General features: G+C 40.6%; 1 protein-coding gene across 1 annotated transcript in view; it reads right to left on the bottom strand.

Annotated features, from left to right (window-relative positions):
• LOC104517389 (IQ and AAA domain-containing protein 1-like) overlaps positions 1-23,222 on the bottom strand; it is a gene marked incomplete at both ends in the record, with an annotated part of 110,517 nt that overhangs the window by 50,184 nt on the left and 37,111 nt on the right. Inside the window, 4 exon segments of the mRNA XM_010162031.1 lie at positions 182-288; positions 6,547-6,622; positions 11,208-11,330; positions 18,785-18,869. Coding sequence (XP_010160333.1) covers positions 182-288; positions 6,547-6,622; positions 11,208-11,330; positions 18,785-18,869 — 391 coding nt within the window.

Below are 23,222 nucleotides of genomic sequence, written 5' to 3'. Positions count from 1 at the left end.
TTTTTTAAGTCCTCTGTTCTGCCACAACACCTCAGACAAATGTTCAGCTGAAGTGTTAAAGAACAGAGAGTAGGGACTCTGGAAGGAGGTAAGGTCTATGCCAGGGCCAGTTCTTACAGCTACAGAGAAGTATACACAGGCAATGCGCGTTATTAGTGTCCTCTCACTATTGTAAGCACACCTGCACTCTGATCTCTTTCTCCACTTCTTCTCGTAACTCTTCTTTGATCAGCTCTGGGTCGTGATCCTGGAGAAAATCCCATCCATCATCTCTGTTCTGCCAAATGGCTGTTATCCAAAAGAAAGAAAAAAGGAGAAAAAGTTACAGAAGCCATTGGTTTCTCTAACTGCTTCTGGAGGCAAAAAAATAGGTAGTTGTAGGCAGCTTCTATTAAATTATTAGCTGTACAAAAGTAGCAGCCTGTAGGGACCCTTACCAAGTTCAGAGCCCTGTTGTGCTAGGATCTGTGAATCTTGAGGTTACTTTTTTTTGGCCTTGGGCTGTAAATTGGTATCAGATTTCAGGAAGATAATGGGATATGGAGGTTGTCATCTTCTGGTTGTAAAGCTGAATGCCTGGAGTGGTGCTCACCTTCAAGAGCAGGTTAGTACAGTATCAGCCAAACCATATTATGCTTGATGTTGACATTCTTCTTCCCTCTGCTTAACAGCATTGTTCTTATCTTTACCGTGAAGAAGACAAAGATGAGTCCTGTCCTGAGGAGTGTGCTCCATGCATGTCTGTTGGTTGGCATAATGCAGGCTTGGGGAACCAAAGGAAGGTGTTTAATTGAAACCAGGGATTTTCCTTGCTTGCTCCCGCTCACTTATCTAATGTTAAGTTAAAGCTGCTTCAACCTTGCGATTTAACCTTTGTAGGAATTCCCATGAGGCTGAAATATGGGCCAGGAGCACTGGAATAGGCATAAAAGCCTACATGGAGAACATGGAAATGGGAACGAGAGGACAGTGGGTCTGATGGAGCAATAACCTGCATCCAACCCACAAGTGATGTACAGCCACGCAGAATTTTAACTTCCGGGAGGTTGAAGCTTGATGCAGTAATTGAGAGGCAGTGGAAATCCTTTCCAAAAAGAGACAAGATCCACCTGATATAGCACCTCTATTCATAGTGTTGTGCAAAGGGTAAGTAAGGAGGAGACCGAACTCCAGGACCAAACCAAGCTTGTCCAAACTGATGATCAAAAAACCCCATTTATGATAAAGCCGCTAATGATCCTGAGGTACAGTTCTTTGTTTTTGTTGAGGGAAACCGCAATTTTGTCTTCTGAAAGAAAACTGAATGAAGCCTCACAAACTCGGTGCATATCTGAATTTTCTCTGCTATTAGCCAAAGGCACCTTTTTTTTTTAATTGGAAACGCCTCTCTTCTTTCTACATTTTTTGAGGCAATTTAAAAGAGTACAATTAATATCTTTCATTTCCTTGCATTTTAAGCCCCGATAGTATCTTTATAAATGACAGCTAATCTCCAGCAGTATGTGCTAATTCAATTTCAAGATGATTTGAAGTGACAGCTTTCCACTTTAAGACATAGGCTCTTTTATGAATCTGTTTTGTACAGGGTACTCTTTCCTGTACCTACTGCCATTTCTAAGGCACTATAAATTCAGGAAGGTTTTCACAGTACCCATAGGACATCATTCACAGTTTAGTCCAGTTAATATAATATTGGCTGCTATTTCCATCCCCTACGAATTCTGAGTCCAATTACATGCAGCGTATTTGTGGCTTTACACACGGAATAGTTTTTGCAGGTGAGTAGACTTAATTTCATAACTGAAAATGGTAGAGATGGAGAAGGACAGTAGATTTTTTTGGTGATGAGGAAAGAAACTCAAAGGTATAGACATTAGAAACTCAAAGGTATAGACATTAATTTCTTTAAATTACTTGCAGGTCATCAGATGGCATGGCAGATGTCAGGTAATATTTCAAGAGGGAAAGCTGATTTGCCCTAGTTAAAAGGTACCTCCCCCAGGGTTACCAGCCTGGAATTTCAGCCTTGGGGAAAGGGAATGTTATATGGGAGTTGTGTGAATTTTTAAACACTTTCCTGACTGGGTCAACAGGTTGCAAGTGCTATGTTTTCACAGGGGTACTAGGTTTTAGACATTTATTTTTTCATGGAGGGATCCACAAATTTTTATTTTGTGGGTTTTTTTTCATAATTGTTTATTGTCATTTAATAAATTGATTAGTGGTTAATATCCACTGCAGGCAAATCAGTGACAGTCCCCACAGATTAGCCAGCTGCCTCTGATATTACCTGGCAACGAGTTTTCTGAGTGCTATATTAGCCACTAGGTTAGAGGTCCCTAATTTTAGAACCAAGATCAATAACTCATAGGTGTTAGATGCTATGTTGTTCTTTTATAGATCAACAAAATGTTTCAAAGTTATTTTTAAAGTAAGGTCAGGAGGCTAAGGATGTTATGTTTTCACTGGCTGGTCAGAAGAGCCTGGTATTTTGTTACAGACAGGGTCATCCAGCTACGGGAGCTATTTCTGCTCATGTGTGTATGCAGTGCAACTTATATCACCTCTTCTAAAATAGTGCATGCTTATCACTGGATTATTTTATGTGCATACCTCTCTAGCTCAGGACCCAAAAGACAGCCCAGTCCACTAACGTGACTGCTAACATCATCTCAGCAGCATTAGTTTCCACCCTGCACACCAGTAGGTAATTCCAATATCCCTGAAGTTCAGAGAACAGCTTGTGACTAATAATTTAAATGTATTTGTCTGAAGCATGAAATTTTGGTTAAAATGACTACTTTTAATCTCCCAGAAAAAGGATTTGGATCCTTTGATGCCTGGTTAAAAATATGTAATATCACCACACCTTAAGGTTTGGGCCATGGAGTATTTGGATTGAACTCGAGTATCTTCTGCACCCCTGAGGAAGTCATAAATGTCAACTGGACACCTGTATACTGGGGGAAATAGCACATTGCTGCCTTGCAGCACAGGCTACTGCAAAAATAAGCCCCAGAAGGATGGAGGTAATGACTCGGACTGCTTACACTTGCTCCATGTAAAATCCTGCTATTCCAGTGTAAAAGTAGATGTCGCACAGAAACTGACTGTTTTCCACAACAATACATAAAATAAGAGTTTTAGATCAAGCTTGGCAAAGGTAGTTTCGTGACTAGCATAACTGCCAAATGCAGTTCTAGAAGAATAAAAGTATTCATGAATGCCTGTGAAGTTTAGGTAGTAGTTCTAGCTTGGTAGAGGAGAGAAAAAAGAATTGGGTGGAGAAGTCTGTAAATGAAACACTTAGCCCTGTGAAAACTGATCTACAACATCTTAATATTTAAGTTACCGAAGAACAAAGCAACCTGTTTCAGGGGATGGGGAGACTTACTTAATTGTAAGTGTTGAGGGGAAGGTGTGTGTGACAAAAGAAAAAAGTTCGGGTTTTGATCAGCTAGCATTTAGGTAGACGTTAGTCACACTCATAAGGGTCTTTAAATTATTCCATTGCAGGCAACTGATATAAACCTTTTTTAATCAAGCTCCCTTACTTCAATGATGTTTTCAAGATTTATGCACTAATAAATTTGAACTTCTGTGTAAATTGTGATAGTAACTGTGAGGTATCTCTACATACAAATAAAATTCCCAGTGTACAAAGACCAAACTCAAACCTTTTTTTTTAACTAAACAGTTCTGCTACTGAAATGCAAGCAGGCTAAAATTAAAAATGCCAGAAACTTCTTACACTGTTCTGGTCAGAAGCTGTTGTAAATTTGATTCTGGAGGCCTTGAGAAAAGGAACCTTTATCCATGGCCAGATTAAAAGTAAAATTATTCTGAACAATCACCAGGTAATATTGTGATATGGAGCTCCTGCAATAAAAAGCACTAAGTGCTCGTGAATGAGATGGGACTGTAGTGCATGGAGGAATTAACAGCTGTTTAATAAAAATAAATACGGTGTTGAACAGACTTGGCTCACTAGGAGAGGAAAAAAACACCTGAAGTTTAACTCGACAGCTCTTACTGTGTGTAAGACAGAACTGCAGCTGTTCTTTGAAGCTTGCAAGAGAGCTCTTTTGGCTCTGAGGATTTCTGGTTGTGCTCTGTACAGAAAATGGTTCCTTCTTATGTGCCTTTGGAGCTATGGGAGTAGCTGTCAGCTCTGGCAGGATGGGCTGAAGATGAGTGTTGATGTTGAACTCTGAATGCCAGGCTGGAGTCTTTATCTACCACCAAAGGATGCTGCCCACACCTGACCTACTTGAGCATGTTATCGCAGCGTACCTGCAAGTGCTGCCAGTACATAACGGGAAGACGGGGGTACTCGCGCTTTAGGCATCCGATTTAGGGGCCTGAACAGGAATATAGGCTCTGCAGGTGGTTAATAGGCTGCTGGGTTGCTTCTGGGAGGCCCTGTGAGATACATAGGAACACAACACCCCTGACTCTGTGCTTGTATTCATGTGAAACGTTTGCATGAGTAACCCTGAAAAGTTATACACTTTGTGGTGCTTAAAGCAGGTACCTTGTTTGTCACCCAAACTGTATCTAAACACCACTACTGCCATTCCTAACATGTCCTCCATCCTCTCATGAACCCCCTGATTTCTTATTATTTGACGTCGTTGTGGGAATCTCTGTTCCTATTAAACTAACCTATTGATCTCTGCGGTGTTTTTATTCCCAATACTGGCATCCACTGCCATGCTGGGAAGCATCGCTTATAGTCTCTGCGCAAGGTTACAGCCAAGTATGTTTTCTACAACGTGGAGGAGAGTTATTTGCACAAATACAAGGAATTCGCAGTTCAGCACTGTATTGGAGAATGTCAAGTCTCAGCAGGGCTGCAGGAGCACTGGAAAGCACAGCTACTTATCACCTACTCTTTAGCAGAGTGCTGGAGGAGTGTATTGCCAAGCTGGTGAAGCAACCAGAAACCCTCCTGCCCTCTTGTTGCTACCTGACAGCAGTTAGTGCCCCCTAGCTGCTCCTGCATTGCTCTTGGGACCTGCTGGATGGGAACACAGGACCAGTGCTGCTGGTTTCGAGCTGCAAGGTGCCATTTCATTCTGAGTGCACAGAAAAACACATGGAATGTCCTTTTCCAGTTAAGGAAAGAAGCAGAGACAAATCTGATCCATATCTAATACTCCTCCTGATTTCACCAGGGTCCTGATGTAGCATTCAAGAGTAAAGCCTGAGATGAAGAATTCCTCTTTAGCCATAAAAATTGCCTTACAATTTATAACATGTAAGAAAATACTAATTGTTAAATCAGAGATGAGGCAAAACCGTGATGGTGTATAGTTAGCAAGCAAGGTGTACACTTCTTTGTCTTTTGCCAACCCAAATCAGGTGGAAAACTTGATGCCAGTAATTTGTCAGCAGGAGGGAATAATGAAGCTTTTTCACATAAGGAATTCTAGCAAGCGCCTCACACCGCAGGGTGAGGAGAAGAAAACGGGTTTTTTTTAATAATTGAGAATAAAATCTGCATGAAATAAAGAACAATAAACAAAAACCTCTCAAAAAACCCCAACCCCCCAAAACCATCCACCAAACAAAAACCCAGAAGAAAACCAAAAACATCAAATGCTAAAAGATTTGATTGGGCACGCTTTGTGACAGAGGACTTCAACTTGGCTTCTCTGCCTTTTGGAGTCCTATTGTGCAGCTCATTTTGTGAGACTGTTTCAGACAAGCTCGTGACTTCCATGCTTGCTTCCAGGCCCAGCACAAGTGATTGTTAACTCACTTGTCTATCTAGGGTACACCCTGAAGGGTGACAGCGGTTAGGAGAGAGACACCGGCATCAAGTGTACAGGAGAGGGTAGAAGAGATAAGGAGATCTTGCTCTTTGCTATACATGAAAACTGATTTTAAAGTTGAAACCCCCTTCTTTAGGAGGCTTTCACGAAGTGAAAACCAGCTGGTCTGCTAGCTGTGAGCCTGAGTTAGGTTTGCCGAGTTGCACACATTTGGAATAAAGCAGGTGTATTCATAGGCCATCAGCATTTTTATGCCTTTGCTTGAAAACGTGATTTTCCTATTAAAACATGTAATCAAAAATAACTTGACTAGCTGTAGACTGTGTAGGTGAATGATCCATGGATGCATTCCATGAATGACAGAAAGACAGCATAAAGAGTTACAGGAGCATGAAAACATTGATGCTGAAGCTTGATCCGCAGAGAACAGTTCTTTCGAACTGCATACTATTAATCTGTCACTCTGTTGCCCTCAGAAAATCCAGGAAAACCTCTGCATGAACAGCAAAAGACTTTAGTTCTAGCCTGGCCACCCTCACTCACATAGAATTGTACCTTCCTAGATAATTAGCCAGAGGATTTCGAGAGACTCCTAAGAAGACTTGAGGGTACTGAGAGACTCCCTAAATAACATTTTTACCTAATGTCCTCATTTCTATAACGTTCCATAGTCTGGGCAGCTGCACCGTTTGACCTTACAGGAATGACATTCAGGTTAAGCTGAATTAGAAGAACATTCCAGCCATAATTGTTATCTTTTTCTACTGACCTTTGTATTGACTGTTTCCTTCCTCCATTATTGAAAGGAAATTACTGGGAGCCATTTTCCAGCCTTTTTCCTCTTCCTAGATTAGGGAAGTGAGGTGAGAAAGAAAAATCAGTATGTTTAAGATGTAGAAGCTTTGCAAGTATGAAAAAAAGGCATAATTTTAGTTGGATTTTTAAAGATTTGTTCTAATTTGAGGAAGAAGATGCTGTTGTCTCATGAACAATAATCTTCCTAGCATGCTATAAGGAAGTTTTATCCCACTGAGAGACGGAGGTATGTGTGTGTGTGTCAGTTCCCCAGTTGACTTACTGAGATAACAAGAATGAAATGAAGGTGTTTTTTTTTTTTTTAACATGTATTATAGGTAGGAGACTTGTAACATGTAAATGAAATTACCTTGCTCTTTTTTTCAGTTACTCTTATTGTAGGGTTGCTCCCTCCCTCTCCCCCCAGCAAAGGAATTCCCAACTTGTGGGTAATTCAAAACTGTTAAAACCTCATTTTAATCTGTAATCAGAAAGAAAAACAGCGATCTTTGGTTTATCTTGCAGAAAATAATATTTTGTTTCCACTTTACCAAAACATTTCGGCATTTTCCTCTCTAAAGTAAATGACACTGACGTGTTCTTGAAATAGCTGAATTTCATTGACCCAGTATTTCTGATGGAAAAACCTGTCAGAAAATGATGGAAGTTTCTTCATGTTGTATCAGTTATAAGCACTCAAAATGTTGTAAGATAATATTTATTAATGGGAAATTAGATCATTGTTTGGGGAGGAAGAGAACGTGGATTTTTATGCAAGACAACACAAGTTGTATCCAGACTTTGCTAACCAATGTAACCTGTAACCTGCTGATTATCAGTAAGATATAAGGTGTAGTTCTTGGATGTAGTAAAATGAAACAACCCCCCCTATATATGCCTCTAATTAGGTGCCATTGCATACTTGCTAAAAGCAGATAGAATTGCAGCCAGGTCATTTGAATTATTAAATATCTGTTTTTAATTAAAGTGTTATTACAGTAATTAAAGTTTGGGCCCAGAAGGACATGCAAGACCTAAATACATTTATCACTTCTACCCTCCGCTCCATAAATGTATTAGAATGGGTAAAATAGAAGCGTTTGAGGGATTTGACACCCAGAGCTCAAATTCCCAGTTACTCTAATGTATTCTCAGTTTTTGCAGGGTGTGTCATGTTGAGATTCATCCTTGGATCTTTTGCAGTTGGCAGAATCCATTCTTTTAACACTTCTCATGGTATTTTATAGAAGATTATTAAAACATGATGATATAAGAGGAAATACTGTTAATGGCTAAGTTAAACACTATCCTCCCCACCTGAATCAGCCTAAAAATGGTTATTAATTTTTAGCCTCTTAATAGCATAGGACACATTAATGTTTCTTTTATTGTTATAAATAAGCCAATAAATCATTTTAATTACTAGCTTCAGTGCTTTTATACACTGATGTAAATAATATTGTTGTGTCAGTTTCATTGACTTTAATCAAAACTACTCTGTGTCTAAAGGACAGTGGCAGAATGCTGTTCTGTATTCCCTCTTGCTTCTATTAACAGCGTAAGAACCAACGTAACGTAAAGAATTTCTTTTCCTTTGAAGTCAGTTGATGGGTTTTTTTTTCTGTGTTCGGTTGATTGATTCCATGCTTGTTCTGTGTCAACTGTGCTGAGGCACCTTGAACCAACAATATACATTTCCATCTATGCAGAGATGTGGAAATAACAGTTTGAATACACTTCTGAAGCTTTGCAAAGCCTAGCCCACGCTAGGTGATTCTCATTCCACAGCAGGGAAAATTCTGAATTGACTCCATTGTGCAGTTTTGCTATGGAGATTTTGCTAATGGGTTTCATTAAGGATAAAACGTGTCTCGCTGTCAAACACTTCTGGATGAAATCTAGGGATGCACAGAAAGGTTGCAGCATGTTCCTGGGTGAAGCAGTCCAGACTGGTCTAACGTGCTCTGCTATTGAAAAGAGGGATCGTATGGTGCTGAAGTTACTTTTTTCCCTTAGGTGCCCAATGGGAAATCAAATCGACACCTTACAGAGAAAAGAAAACGAAGTTCCTTTGATATCAAATATACCTTTTTAAAGATTGCTATCAGGCTTTTCAGAAATATTTAAATTTCCTTCTGGGATCAAGCTCTTGTTTTCTTTAAGAACTGCAGTTAGGAGCAGGGATTTTTTTCTGCCTGCATCACTATGACTTATAGCCTATACTTATTTTAATAAGACTCCTGCTGTTAGAACTTTTCCAAATACTTCTCAACTGGTCTTAGATACTATTTTTTTCCCCCCTGTCAGTATTATAACCTTGGAGAGAATGTTCTCTTTGTTCTTTCTCAATGAACCATAGAGAACCTGATATAATGGCTCAGAATTTTACTTGACAGGACATGTGATGGCTGAAGAGATGAGAACGACATCAAGTTATAAAGCCCCAGAGCTCTATATTGGTATTTCACCCCATTTTAAAACAGCCTTGCAGAAGCTGTGAGGGGACTGAGATTAATTTTTGGATTAATTTTAAAACAACAAGGAATCAAATTTATCCTGTGAAACTCAGGTTTTTAAGCAGATGAGTGAGTTGCTCTCCAGTTTCAGAAGTTTGGGCTGGGTGTGGCATGTTAAACATGCCTGAACATTAATTTTTCCCTTTGACTTAGACTGAAGTGTCCAGAACACTTTTCTGTTGCCTGTGTGAGACCAGAGGCATTACGGGTATATTCCTGGCCAAATGAGTGAGGAGATGGGCAAAGCCATTAGAGGATACCCTCGTGAATATTCCCCAATGGAACTGGCCTGTCTGAGATGCCACAGGGCTCTATAACTCTGAATGGTAACGGTCTTTAAAATCTCTAATTTAGAAAGCTTTTCTAAGCTATTGCCGCCTTACCTGTATTTTTATCTGATCTTTCCTATAGATTTCTGCAGTATATGTGCTGATTCAAGGGGTTACACCATGAAGTTGTCCCACAGTTCTGACCACTGCACTAGTAGAAGTCACCAGAAGTCTTAGGGACAACAACCAACTTGGTATCAGCACTATTAGTACTTAGGTCTGCAGGCATTATGCTTTCTCCCCTGTTGCTCCGCTCTGCCACTACATTACCATGAGGTGGTACCAGTAACCACCTTCCACTGCTTGCAGCATTATGCTTTCACTAATGCTGTGAATGTGCACCCTGAGATAGTGTGACAGCAAGCAACTGCCTGAGGACGCCTTTGACCAGAACTTTAAGAACTTCCTGTTTGCATGGAGTAGCCATTACCATTCCTAGTTGACAATGCAAGATCAGGCTTAAAGAGCTTGGAAAACACATTGATGTATTCTGCTCCTTCAGCTTGCTGTGCATCTTCATTTACAAAGGGTGGAAAAAACACACCCAAATTTGCTTTGTATAATCCAAATAGCACCTTTGCTGGTTGAAAACCCTTAAGTTACAAGTTAACACTTGGATATCTACCTCCAGATACTAATGCTTTTTAAGTTCATGTTGTTCAGGTTCCTGGCTAGCTGTTATGAGAGCTTTGGCCAGACTAATGGATGTTGTCCAAGAAAAGCATCTTTTTTACTATATGGCTGTTCTAGGGTTAGTACTTAAAATTAATTTGTGTAAAATTTGCAGTGAGGAGTATGCTTTGCTCCAGAAAACTCACCCTTCTCCTCCACATACTTGTTGAGAGATTAATGACCCTTATTAAAAAAAAATATATTGTTTCAACTTTGTTTATACTATAAAGTAAATGAGAAACAAAAGTTGCTGCTTCAGCAGAAGCCTACAATTTTTGTTGCATAGCTCACTTTTGAAGACGCCCCTTGGTCCGTTTCACAGGTGCTTCCTCGGTGAAGTTGCTCCTGAAATAATTTGGAAGCATACCTTCTGTGAAACTACCCTAGCAGGTCAAAGATTTCAAGGAGTATATTGCATTGGGTGGTGTCCACTCTGTCTTGAAGTATAAAAGAGTTCATACCGTAAGAACACAGACTGAAAAATGCATGACTGCTATTTACAAGCTTACAAAATACTGTCTCGAGGTACAGAAGATACATCTGGCCTACACAGAACTGCACCTAGGCATCAGTTTAAAATGCATGCAAGCTTTGGCGCAGGTATCCCCAAGACCAAGGTTCTTGTTTCCTAGTTCTTCTGCGAAGGGCTAACTTCTCTGTACCCAACGTTAAAAGTGGCAACACTTGGTTAGATAGCTGGGCACTGTTTTCTTACCTGCACAATAAAAAAGTAACGGCCCTTTAAAAAGAAAGAGCATGCACGCGATCTCTGCAACAATGTCAAAGCCATTATGTCTATTTGTCCCTTCATCTACGTCTCTGGCAGCCTGCACCGACATCAGCTCTTCCTGTGGAGCTGAGTCATGGCCATGCAAATGGTTATTCTGAAAATATTGAATCTTTTAGGTTGGGAAATACCAGTAAGATACGCAAGGTAAAATACAGTTGCCCAGAACCATCGAGGTAATTGAAAGGCTGAGAGGGACCAGCCTCAGGCAATTCCTTTATCTCCTGAAGCCTTGGTGGCCAGTCCAATAGCCTCTGCCCCCATGTGGCTGCACAGGCTGGACTGTAGCTCTGTTTCCACAAACTGCTATTTTTACTCCAGGAAGTCTTACTTTTTTTCCAGTTTTCTGAGGGGTTTTTCCATTCATTTTTTCCTTCCCTTCTTTTTCTTTTTTCCCCTTTTGGTCTTTTTTCTGCAAAGCCATCTCCTTTTTGGCAGCCAGTTCTGCAGCAACCTGAAAAACACGGAAAGAAATGTGAGGAGCTGGTCAAATATTTTTGTGTGCAAAGTGCGTTAGATATCTGCTTGTAGGAGTTATGAGCCAGTGTGTATTTTTCCTTCCTTGCTTTCAGCTTTCCAATATTGGGGAAACATGATATCCAATACATTGCTTGGTAGCTCTCTGGTAGAACTCAAGAGTTGGCTGAGAAGTCCTTTTAATTTATGCTGAGGGCACTCCTACCTTCAAACTTTAACATAAGTGCTGACTATCTCAATGTATCACTGGAAAAGAGATGATTTCTATCCCGATCTGTAAGGGCTTTTATGGAGTAAGACCAATTCCTGAAACCACCTAGAAGCACAATATCCTAATGACATACAACTTAGTTCCCTCTGGACTTGGACTCAAATTATGAATTTGTCCTAGTGTTTCTAAGGCAGATTGGTTTTATAGAGATGGATTTTAAGAGATTGCCCTGAGGCACATCTAATTTCAATATGTGGCTAAAGACTGAAATTGTTCTAGTGGGTGAGAGAGATTGGATAGAGATATTGTGACAAACTCTGACAGATACACATGGATTGCCCAGCATCTTTATCCCTGCAAGCCAGTAGCAGCTGATAACTGGGTACAGTTATATTAGCTGTATAATTTTCCATAATTTCAATTCCTGGCCATTTATACCTTTTTATCTGGAAAAAAAAAGGGGGTTTTTGGGGGAGTGTTGAAATTTGCTGCTTCTACTGTTCTCTTGTTCCCAGGTGCCTTTCATTGTGTTCTCTGTAAGACCGTCTACTGGTGCATGTAAATCAGAATCTGTGGCCACTGAAGTTTATTACTGGACCATTAATACTGGGAGTTCCATGAAAGACTAGAAAATTAAAAAAAAAAAAATCAATTGTAAGACATGCTCCCTGTAACAGTGGCAAAAATATTTGTTTTCTAAAGGATGCCTTTTAATGTCTTGAAGACTGGACAGTGGAAGGGAGATGACAAGGGCTATACTCTGCAGCCAGTGAAATTTTATTAGTAGATTTCCCCAAGCATTTCAGTATCTTACATTTAATTAAATATGGTAATTTAAACCCCAAGCACCATTCAGTCATATCTTGCAGTGATAAGCAGCGAAGCATTTCATTCCCTGGGATAGATTAACAGATTGACTAGAGTTCAAAATAGGTTTTTAGTGTCCCAGCAGGCCTGTTGTATCCAAAACCAACAGAGCTACTCAAAGTGTATCCTTTAATATAGCGCTAGTACCCTGCCAGAAATCCAACCTTGTCACCTCCACCCTCTGCTCTGCCTACCAAAGGGTAACCAGCACCACTTCCAGCATCTCTGGGGTGGGCTTATCCAGCAGGATACCTGTAAGCACACATGCGAATGACAAAAGGTTTTAATTTTAAGCAGTGTTTTTGAGTTCTCCTGGTGGTATTTTAAGTGTATTCAGGGTCTGATTGGACTGATTGGCTTTCATGTTTTTGTACAGATGAATGATACTGACAGGGGTTATACAGAGTTTCTGTTCTCATGATCAAGCTCTAATGAGACTGAACTGCTGAACTGTCCTCATCCTTCTGTCTTGCCTTCATCAGTTTTGTAAAGTGGCAAGAAACCAAGTCTGTTTACTCCTTTCAGAACTGCAGCAGGAGCTATGCTGCTATGTCTTGAACCAACTGCTCCTAGAGAACAGAGAAAAATGGTGCGTGCAGCTAGCACTGTGTGAAGTGTACAGTAACACAAGAAGCCAAGCCTAGAAACGTGCACAGTGGCTGCGGGCAGAGGTTGCGTACATCCAAATAAAACACCTGTACAGTCTCTCTCCTGCACGCCTTGGCAACATATGTGCCAAGCAGCTTTGGTGAAATGCTCCAAAGCCATGCAGCTGGCAGTGCTGTCAGCATGCGGAGCCTGACGTTTCTGAAGTGGCTCTTTGCTTCCCAAAAGAGGAGCAGAGAGCAAATGGAACTTTCTCTTTTCTGTGTCAGATGCATCTTCCCCTCTCTACTCCTTTGGTGCCGCTTCTCCAGCTCTGCTTTCACCTCTGTTCGAAGCAGGTCCATAATTGCAGAGGACTGGGAGCTGGCGTGAGGCTGGCTGTGTATCTAACCTTGAATGGTTTGTACTCGTCTATACAGAACAATTTCCCCTCCAACTACAAGAAGATGCCTGAAGAATCTGACAAAAGAAGAGCAGAGAAAGGGAAGGGCAAGCAAAGGTGAGTTTGAGATACTAAGCAATTCACCCACATTATAATACAGATTTTTTTCCTCTGAAGAAAACTTCATAGCGGAAATAAAAGCAGATGTCTTCCTAAATTATTTTAGACAGCCCTTTTCTTTGCTAGGTTGCCTCCTTTTGAAATGACAGCACTTAGAAAACTCTTAATATTGGGGAATAGAATGTGCATCAGTAAGAACAGATGAATTTTAGTCTCCTTTTTTCTGGACTCCTGTCGTGCTACTGATGATTTCTCCAGTAATGTTTTCTTCCAAGGCTGAAAAGACATTTTCTGCTAAATTGATAATCCCACAGAAGCTGAGTAGACTTGTCTATTCATACATCAGTTCAAGTGTATTTCCAAACTCTTGCAGTGCAAATCCCCCTTTTTTTTGGGAAAGAGAGGGGCAATAAAACAAAGTGCAGTCTATGAATGGAAATGCCTGATGCTGGTTCATAAGCCAAACATAAGAAAATCCCCAGCTACCAGAAGGATTTACTTATGTTCTGTGTTCCTCAGCTGTGGAAAGCTTGGTGTTGGCTTAGGCAAGCTGATGCTTGAGGGCAATCTTCCTCAAGACTAAGCCTTTCCCTCAACCCTTGAAAGAAGACCTTACTTGAACTTGATTTTTAGTGTTGGGGGCATAAATGAAATGCAGGGATAGAGTGGGTTTTGGGAATTTTGGATCTCCAGCTGTTGCAAATGAGAGATGGCCTCAGAGCCTTGTAATTCTGGCTCTAAAACCATTTTTAACAGAATCACTTTATACAGATAGCCTAGTGTTCCTTGAGAGAAAATGTGCTGCCTTTGAGTATTAACAATACAGGAAGAAGCTGTTTTGAAATCTAAGATGGAAAAAAAGGTTCTTCAAGAAAACAGGACTGTTTGAGATAGGAAGAGATGCCATCCCCATGTCCCAGAGCATCACGCCAAACATTGGACTGCACGTTGGTATCACTTTCATCTAACATGCAGTGCGCTGTAAACTTGCTTCCCCCTATCCTGACCTTGAAGATAATTAATTACAACCCTTTATATTGATTATTTCTGTAAGGTGATATTATTTTTTGTCAGTTGGAGGAGATGTTTTCATCATGGTGGCCCTGGGACTCCATTCCATCGAGGTAGCTGAGGAACAGGCTTCTGGATTCGTTCCCTCTCATAGGCAGATCCATTTCTGTAGCATTTAATAACGTAGTGTTCTCCTGACAAGGCATTTCTGACCATCGTTTACTTTTGGGTGTGCACCTGCAAGCAAAGCTTAAACTGTTAAAAACAATCCCAGTGATCTGTTTCTGGCAGGAATTAATTCAAAATGTTGGGTGGGATTTCATAGCTTTACGGAATCTTGCAAAATCTTATAGTTGGCTTTAACAGTAATGCATTTCAGCCCATGACTGATGTAGGGTTTAGTCTTTTTCCATCCGGCAGATGTTGCCCAAATGTTTAACTCACCGGTTAAACTCGCTTACTCTTGCATTTGTTTTCTGACAGACACTTCCAAATGTTAGTCCCCACTGAATGTGTTTATGAGAAATCTGTTGGCTTTGCTTGGTGTAGGTTTTTTAGGGAAGGTGGGTGGTAGAGGTGAAAAGGTGTTGTTGATACTGCCTGGCTTTAGGCACGCAACCTTGACTACTGACTTCAGCCAACAGAGATTACGTTCATAGGCAATGGAGAGCCTCTGGACTTGGGGTCTGCCAGCTGAATGCCTTCGTTGCAGTCAATCGTTGTCTGGATGTGAATATATCTGCCTGTTGTGTAACTTAACAGAGACCTAGTACCATATCGATCCCTCTTGCCTGATTAGCTTGAAACACTCTATTTCAAGGCTCTGAGGTACCCCAGCTGATGTCACTGTTCAGTGCTTGTGAAAATCCAGCCTGAGGAAATAAAGGTGAGCGTACCTGTAGACATCCGGTTCTATTACCGAAAACTACCGTAGATATATTTGCTGTCAAGATAAAAGCATACTTGCAAAATGCTGGATACTAGAAAATACATCCCTACACAGCCTCTTGAATCCTCCTCTGATGTTTTAAAGTTATTAGTGATCCATTCATTTAGTAAAAGCGAGTAAGATATTACACGTGGGGGTGTATCCATGAGAATACTGCAGAGCTTGATGGCATTTTACTGTTCCTACCTGGGAAATAGTCAGCGATATTAATTAAACATTAACTAACTACTGAGGATCTCCTGCACTGCCATTCATGATCAAACTGATAACTGGGATTCGTGGGGATCTCTAGCTGTTGATAATAATTAATACTAATTAGCCACGTAGTATTGCAGAGAGTGCCAAGCGAGGAGCGGGAGCGTATTTTTGCACAGCAGCTAACGTACTTTTTCTCCCCCCTTCTCTAGATGTTGCTGGATCAGATGCTGTGATTACAGTAATGTGGAGATGACTTTATCCTCCATGCAGCAATTGAATGTACAACCAAAATCTGGGTAAGTAAGCATCTCTTTTTTTTTTTTTTTTTTTTTTTTTTTTTTTCCCCCCTGCTAAGTTATTTAATATTGGAAACGAGGGGGAGTTGGGAGAGGGGGGAATGCATCTGCTTAATGGCAACTCTCTTGGCTTATTTTCCTGGTGATGAGACTTAATGAACTACAGGAAGGAGATCATAATTTTGTTGGCAGCGGTATAAGGGCAAAGCTAAAAATTGTCACATTTGATGATTATCTTTGGAGCAAAACATAAGAAACCATTAGGGATCCACATCTGGAACAGATGCAGGGAGATTACACTGATGTCTCAGAATGTTAAATTTCTCTTGATGAGTATGTAACGTAGAGAAAAGCTGCTTTTCAGTCAGGAGACAGTATGTGTTTTTCTGACTAAACCACCAAGTACTTTGCATCGGGATCTCTTTGGCATATCGTTTTTGAAAGGTATTTGTAAAATGTCATGAAAGCAGTTTGTGCAGAAGGCCAGCTGCATTACAAAGTCAAGTAAGGTCAGAGTTGTCAAAGGATAAAGAAATATAGAATGTATAATAATGCAGCAATGGTTCGTGAAGTGATTAATTTGTATTTTATTTTCCCCAAAGTGTCTTTACCTAAGTCTTATAAAATGCTTGCTTTTTAAATACAGTTCGGACCTGATTTTTCATGGAGTTTAACTTGGAAGTAACCAACCTATTCGCAGAAGGTAATAGATTCAAGAGGTGAAATCTTGTCTCCCTTGAAGTCAAGGACAAAACTCCCATTAACTTCAATGGGGCCAGGATTTCATTTACTATGTTGCCCAGTAGACCAGTGTGGAACAAAACCAGTTGCTTCAGGGATTTTTTAATGTGCAGCTGACTCGGTTGAACAAAAAAACGTTTTACTTGTCTGACATTCAGGTAAAATCATGAATGTACCAAACTGCATTCTGGATATCTGTTAAGGTTATGTGATGTACGTTTTCTTCTGGGTTGTGCTGGCTGAAAAGGGAGAAAAAAGAGCTCCAAAAAACTCTGAGAATCAGATAATTGCCCAGCAAATTTCCACTAGCAAACAGCTGCATTTTTTTTCTTCCAGGTATTTTTATTTTACGCAGGGAAAAACAAGTAGTAGAACAACCTCTCTAGCCTCCTGACTTTTTTTTTTTTTTCTTCTTATTTAATGGAAAGAGGAAGCTGATGCCTAGGAAAGACAGCAAAATAGCTAAAGGTGGGAATTCAAAGCTGGGAGTAGGACAAGAAGAATGTACTTCTTCGGAATCTACTACCAGATCCAGTTTTGCTCAGTAACAACATCTCGTAATGTTTTGATTTGTGTTTATCCTTGTTGGATGGTAGCAGATCTAATTAGCGTCATGTTCCCTGAAGTCTTCTCCAGCAATAAGCCACATTTGCTGGGTGGCTCCTCTGCCCCTCAGAGCAACCAACAAAGCCTTCTGGGCTCTGGCATGTGCTTCTACTTTAGAAACTGAAAACCCACAGATCTCCTTCACTCTGTCTGGCACTGAATAACAGAGTGGCTTAGACAGAGAGGCCGAGGGGTTGATCTTAGAATGCTCTGACCTTGGCTAAAAGCAGGACTATGCCCTAAGCTCAGTTTTAGCGAAGCACCGAGAGCTGTTTGTAGCAGTTTTCTTTCATATTTTTGTAAGCAAAGTAACTAATGGTTAGAATATTGTGCTTTATGCTGGGCTAGTCTGTATTTACATCCCTTCAAACCACACAGATGCTGCTAGCATGCCCCAGGCTTTTCCCTATGATTCCAGGAAGGACTGGATCCAAAAGAGTGTTTTACCCTACCTGTGTTTGATCATCAGTTGCAGGCAGTTTACGAACACAACAGTCTGTCTCAACAGGGGAGCTTTAAGGACCACAGAGGTCAGTTTTAGACAGTTTAGTTTTCCTAGCCCACTTTTTGCCACCACGCTTGGTTCACTCAGGGGCCAAATCCTGCTTCTGTGTGCAGGGCTTCCTGTTTATAATTTCCCTCAGCAGACTCCTCATCCTGCTAAGATTGCTGCAGAGAGTGGAATTGGCTCTGATTTCCAACCACTGGCATTGCTGTTTCAACTGCCCATAATCACTTTCCCTTTGTGACACCTAGATGATCAGAGGAAGAGATTATCGGCCACTTCTATTAGCCAAAGAAGTCAGAAGAGGAATTTTATCAGGAAAAACATCTGAGTTCACTATAAGAATACATAAGATAACCTCAGACACTTCCTTTGCTTGAATGTGCCCCTTGTTCAAGCTTGCTTAATGGATCCTTGTCAGTAAATTGAGGCTTAGGCCTACCTGCATAAGAAAGTCTTCTCTGCTTAAACTAAAATAATTATTGCTAGGCTGTGCTGATACTCAGTGCAAACACAATGGAACCAGTTTCAGCACCTGGGGTAGCTTTGGATGCCTGTTTTAAACCAAGACTCTTAAAACTGTTTAATAAATATTTCTACTACTAGCTAGCACCACTCTAACTACATGGATTTTGTAACAGAAAAGCTACTCTTTGGCACAGAGTTCTTTTCTCTTGGCTGCCTTGGTGTAACTTGTGTGCCTGAGCACCTTCTGCCATGACTAAGTGGCTGCACATCCTGAAAGGGAATAAATTTCATGACTTTTGTGTTTTACTTTGGAAGAAAACAGTTCTTTCACTTGCAGCAAAGAACTCTTTAGCAATACGGTTCCTAGAGTGCTAGAGGCCATTGTTAAAAAAAAAATTGCTACTTAGACATGTTTTGTGGCAATTCCTTCCCCAGTGCCATTAACTTTTTTCATTGGAGGAGTGACAGTACCTGCTCTGGAGTTTTTTGAGAAAGAATAGCCATTGAACCTCCTGCTTCTTCAGAAGGATAGTCAGGAAACTTGCCTAGGATATGCCTGCGTGAGAAACAAAAGATGGAAAAGGAATTAAAATCCATAATTTGTCATCTGGTTGACAAAGACGTTAGATGGTGGGAAAGCACACCCTCCCTCACCTCCTATTCAAAACCAGAGTGCTGGATTCCCTCCTGTGACAGTGGCTTCTTCACAGTAGATAAATTAAATCAGTTACTAACCCATGTCTCTTGTCCATGGCCCACTGAAAGTACTCTAGGAATTACTTAGGACTGCACATCACAGCTTGAGAGACTTTGCTTGAAGTGTTTCTGTTCATAGCTCTACTCTCTGCTTTCAGCATATTTTATTTAAACAGGTTTTTGATCTACAAATTCCTGATTGCATTTTTGTGAGGGCCTCAGCCTTAAAAATGTCCAATGATCTTACACAATTAGGGGGTGATGGAAGCTGGGGAGGGGGCAATGTGGGGCTTTGTGGTAAGGTTTCACGGATGGCATGGTTAACATAGCATGCTTCCAGACCTTTGGGAAAGAGACTACAAGTTATAAGTAATAATTACAATCGAAAGGCCATTTATATTGGTAAGAATGTTTCACTTCTTACTTTTGTAGCATTTTGGATTATATCAGTAAAACTTTTTGCTTGTTTGGTAATATCAGAAAGATTTTTCTGTTCCAAAGAAAATTCTAACACTTCAGAAAAATCCTTGTGCTACTTTCGAACAGAATGGTAACGTTTCCTCTAATTGAAATTAAATTTCCCTTGAGAAAAAAATAGCTAGGAAAGGTCAACATGATTCATAAAAACGGCTTCAATTTTATTTTTTTTTAAACAACTGCTACCTTAAGGGATTTTCCTAGTCTACTGTTAAGCAGTGGACTCAGTTTTAAACTGAGAACCTTGGAACAGAGCATCAGTTATGTTTCTATAGTACCATGTGTACGGTTTGGCTCCCTAGCTAGTATTAATGTAATACAAATTACAAAAGAATAAACAAACATTCGTCTGTGATTGTAAGCTCTGACTTGCATGTTCAACAATTACTAGTTCTATATGCAAACAGATGCAAAACCTTGGTCACTGCATTCCCAGAAACCAGCTTGCATAAACAAAGGAATGCCATTGTTGGTGTATTTAAAAAAAAAAAAATCTAGCAAGAATGGGATTTTGGCCTCAAAAAACCTGCGTCATCTAGTTTGTTTAATGTTAGATCTTGTTTCATTTTTTACAAACAGCCAGAAAACAGCTCAATTTTATATTAAATACAATCTTGTTTTAGATGTTGCCACAAGTCTGGCTTACAGCAACACATTTCTCAAAATTTGATATTAAGGCTGTTGCTACTTTACTAATGCCAGCTGGGAGGAAGGAAAGGCAATATGCACTGCGGGTGAAGAATCAGTTTGGAGTCCACTGCCCACTGAATGTGGTATCAGTGCCAGCTTTCAATATTTATTAGTGTTACACTTGGTATTTGTATTAGCTTTTTCACTTTTAAATAGTTTACAGCTCTTGGAGATGGAAATATTTACCCTTTGGGTATTTATGATGTGTGTATACAAGTGCTGTAGAAATTCTGTCAAAATCTGAAGTTTGGAATTGTGTTCCATTTTGTTTATAATCTGTATTTTCTGTGTGATTCTTCTGCACACAGCTGGTGCAGCTGTTTCACATGATGTGGCTCATCTCTTCTTTTTGTAGCGGCTAGAGCAAATGCTTATGTTGAAAAATAACTTGAGGGGAGGAGAAGGCAATGCCAATCATTTCACACAAGTGGAAAAGTGTCAGCCATTTACTAACCAGTCAGCTGCCCAAGGACCGGGTCTTCGGTGGAGGGCAATGCGGAATGCAAGTTCCCATGGCCACCAGTGACCCCAAGAGCAGCTACCACACGTTTCAGTCGTGCTAATTCTTCAGGGACATCTGGATTTTTTCTTTCTGGACTTTATCCTTTCCAGTGTACTGTTGTTTAGCATATCAATTGCTGTCTGATGGTCAGGGAGAAGTATTCTTAAGTCTCATTTCCCTATCTGACCTCTTGTAGGTTTTCCCTCTTTCTCTTCATCTTGTAATGCCTGCAAAGCATGCACATGCACGACCCTTATAGACTAATTCCTCTCTTTATGAAACCCTCTGAGTTCAGAGGTTAAACCAGGGATTCATTTGGCCTGTAAATCTGCACAGAAAAATGCAGTCATTGATCTTCCTGGTCAAAAGTCCACTTTAAATGTAATGAATCTCAATATTCATTCTCTAGTCACTTTGTGACAGTATTCTACTCAGAACCATCACAACGGGTTGTCTCATACATTTGTCATAAGATCCTAACTTGGATTCAAATGGACCTGAATTATTTTGTATCAACTTGTTTAACAGTTGTTGATAATGACAAAACACCGGGATGGAGTGAGCAGCCAGCATGCACTCCACAAACAGCCAAGGATATTCCCATATGTTTGTTCTGTCAGATGAGCTACATGTCATCTATGGCTCATCCACGTTGACCAGTGAACTGCTCTTGAATTAGAAGGTTTTTCCCACCATGTAGAATGGTTTAGAGCTTGCTTTACAATGATAATTGTTCAGATGATTTGAAACTGCCCTCCCCTTTGAAGCTTCCTAGAGACAGTGAAGTATTTGTGATTAAAGCCAGTTCCAAGTCAATAATACAGAAATAAAATTAATCAAGATGATGTAAGAATTTCCTCTAAACTCGAGCCTAACGTGCTGTTTTGTTTCGCTGGAAGAGTAGAAGAGAGCTTTATGGTGGAAATAATTCTTGGTTTCAGTTGTGGCACTAATGGCACAACCAAGACTTACAGAAGGTGGAGCTGCAGAGGCTCCCATATTCATCAACTGGCCTGAAAATTGAACTGGGGAGTAGAAGAGCATTATAGCTGCACCTGTGGTGTTCATTGACTCCAAAAGCTGAGCTGCAACTACAGTCACTGTAAAGCTTCAGCCCATTGGAGATCAGAGTGTGAATTTCAGGCTGGTGTGTGTTACTTAGATTGCTCTCTTGGTTGAGTGAGAAAACTACTTGGTTTGCATCTCCATCTCCACTAATCTGCCCAGCATTCATTTTCGATATCTGTAGTACCTTGACACTTTCTTTGTACGTTGGTCACTGTGTCTAGCTGACAAATCACACCCAAAGTTCACACACCCCTGATGCCTTCTCTGCATGTCCCTGAAAAGGGAACACTATGGAAAAACTAAACCGGTGGTCAGGAAAGTCTGAAAGTCTCACTGCATGTTGATGGAGAGAGGAGAATGTAAAAAGCTTAAGCTCTTGGTAAGAAGAGTATTGAAGCGTGCAACATATTTGAGAGACGTGGTACATGTCAGAAACACCTGGTTCCAAGGCAAATCAAAACTGAATGAATCTGTTACTTATTATTGTCTCAATGTTTGCAGGGGGAAAATCCCATCCACTGTGCTTTTCCAGTATCTCATAAAAATGTGCAAATGCCAGAACTGGAAGGGGCAACTCTTATTTTCAACATGACTGCTTCAATGGAAGTGCTGACAATGTGTTAAGGGCTGCAAGCAAAAGCAGAAGCAAATACGATTGTAACCATTGGATTTCACATGGAGGATGCCATTCCAGTAAAACTGTTTGCCTAAATGAACAATGAAATTGGTAAAAAGTATGGTTGCTTGGTAGGAGTGGACTTGGCTGCAGAGAAACGAGGTGAGGTGGAAGGGTAGGGCTGGGAAGAAACCCCCACCTTGTGAGACAAACTTCAGCAGTAGCCTAGGGAAGCCCTTACAGACTAAGGACCCCAAAGCCTGTCCCTTCCCATTCTGCAGGCAAGCAGTTGAGGATGGTTCTTGCGGGGAGCTGCTCCTGGCGTGTATTCACGTTCACACCACTGAACCAACCACGTCTGGAAGCCTTGCTTGCACTGCTGCCAATCAAACTGATGAGTACCAGAGTTCACAGTAGGCAATATATTTCTCTTTGGGTCAGAGCCACTGCTTGAACAGAACTAGTAAATGTTTCTGTGCTGCAGAGGATGTTGCTGAAGGGCTGTGAAGGGACCTTTAGAAACTGTGGTATGTGAGAAATCCATTACTTTCCAGAAAAGCGGTGAAATCCTGTCAATGGGAGCATAGCATGGCCTTGGTAAACAGCTTTACAGAAAAGCCATCTAATTGGAATGAATGGGGCCCCTAAATCTGAATCAAACCAGCTCAACCGGAAGGGTTAAAGGGATGAACACAGATAGAGGAGTGAAAAGAGACCATCTTCCTCTCCCAGCTAAGAAAGAAAAGGATCTGATGGAATTCTTGCGCTGTTTCTCAAGTTGGTCTGTTCTCTGGTTCACTGTTACTGCTCTCCTGCTTTCCAGAATTACTGCTCTTAAAATAACTTAGATCTGTCAAGTG

The sequence above is a fragment of the Eurypyga helias genome, unplaced genomic scaffold (assembly GCF_000690775.1).
Source record: "Eurypyga helias isolate BGI_N326 unplaced genomic scaffold, ASM69077v1 scaffold18622, whole genome shotgun sequence".
NCBI lineage: Eukaryota > Metazoa > Chordata > Aves > Eurypygiformes > Eurypygidae > Eurypyga > Eurypyga helias.
Note: the sequence above shows the minus strand (reverse complement) of the source record. Positions and strands in the feature narration are given on the sequence as shown.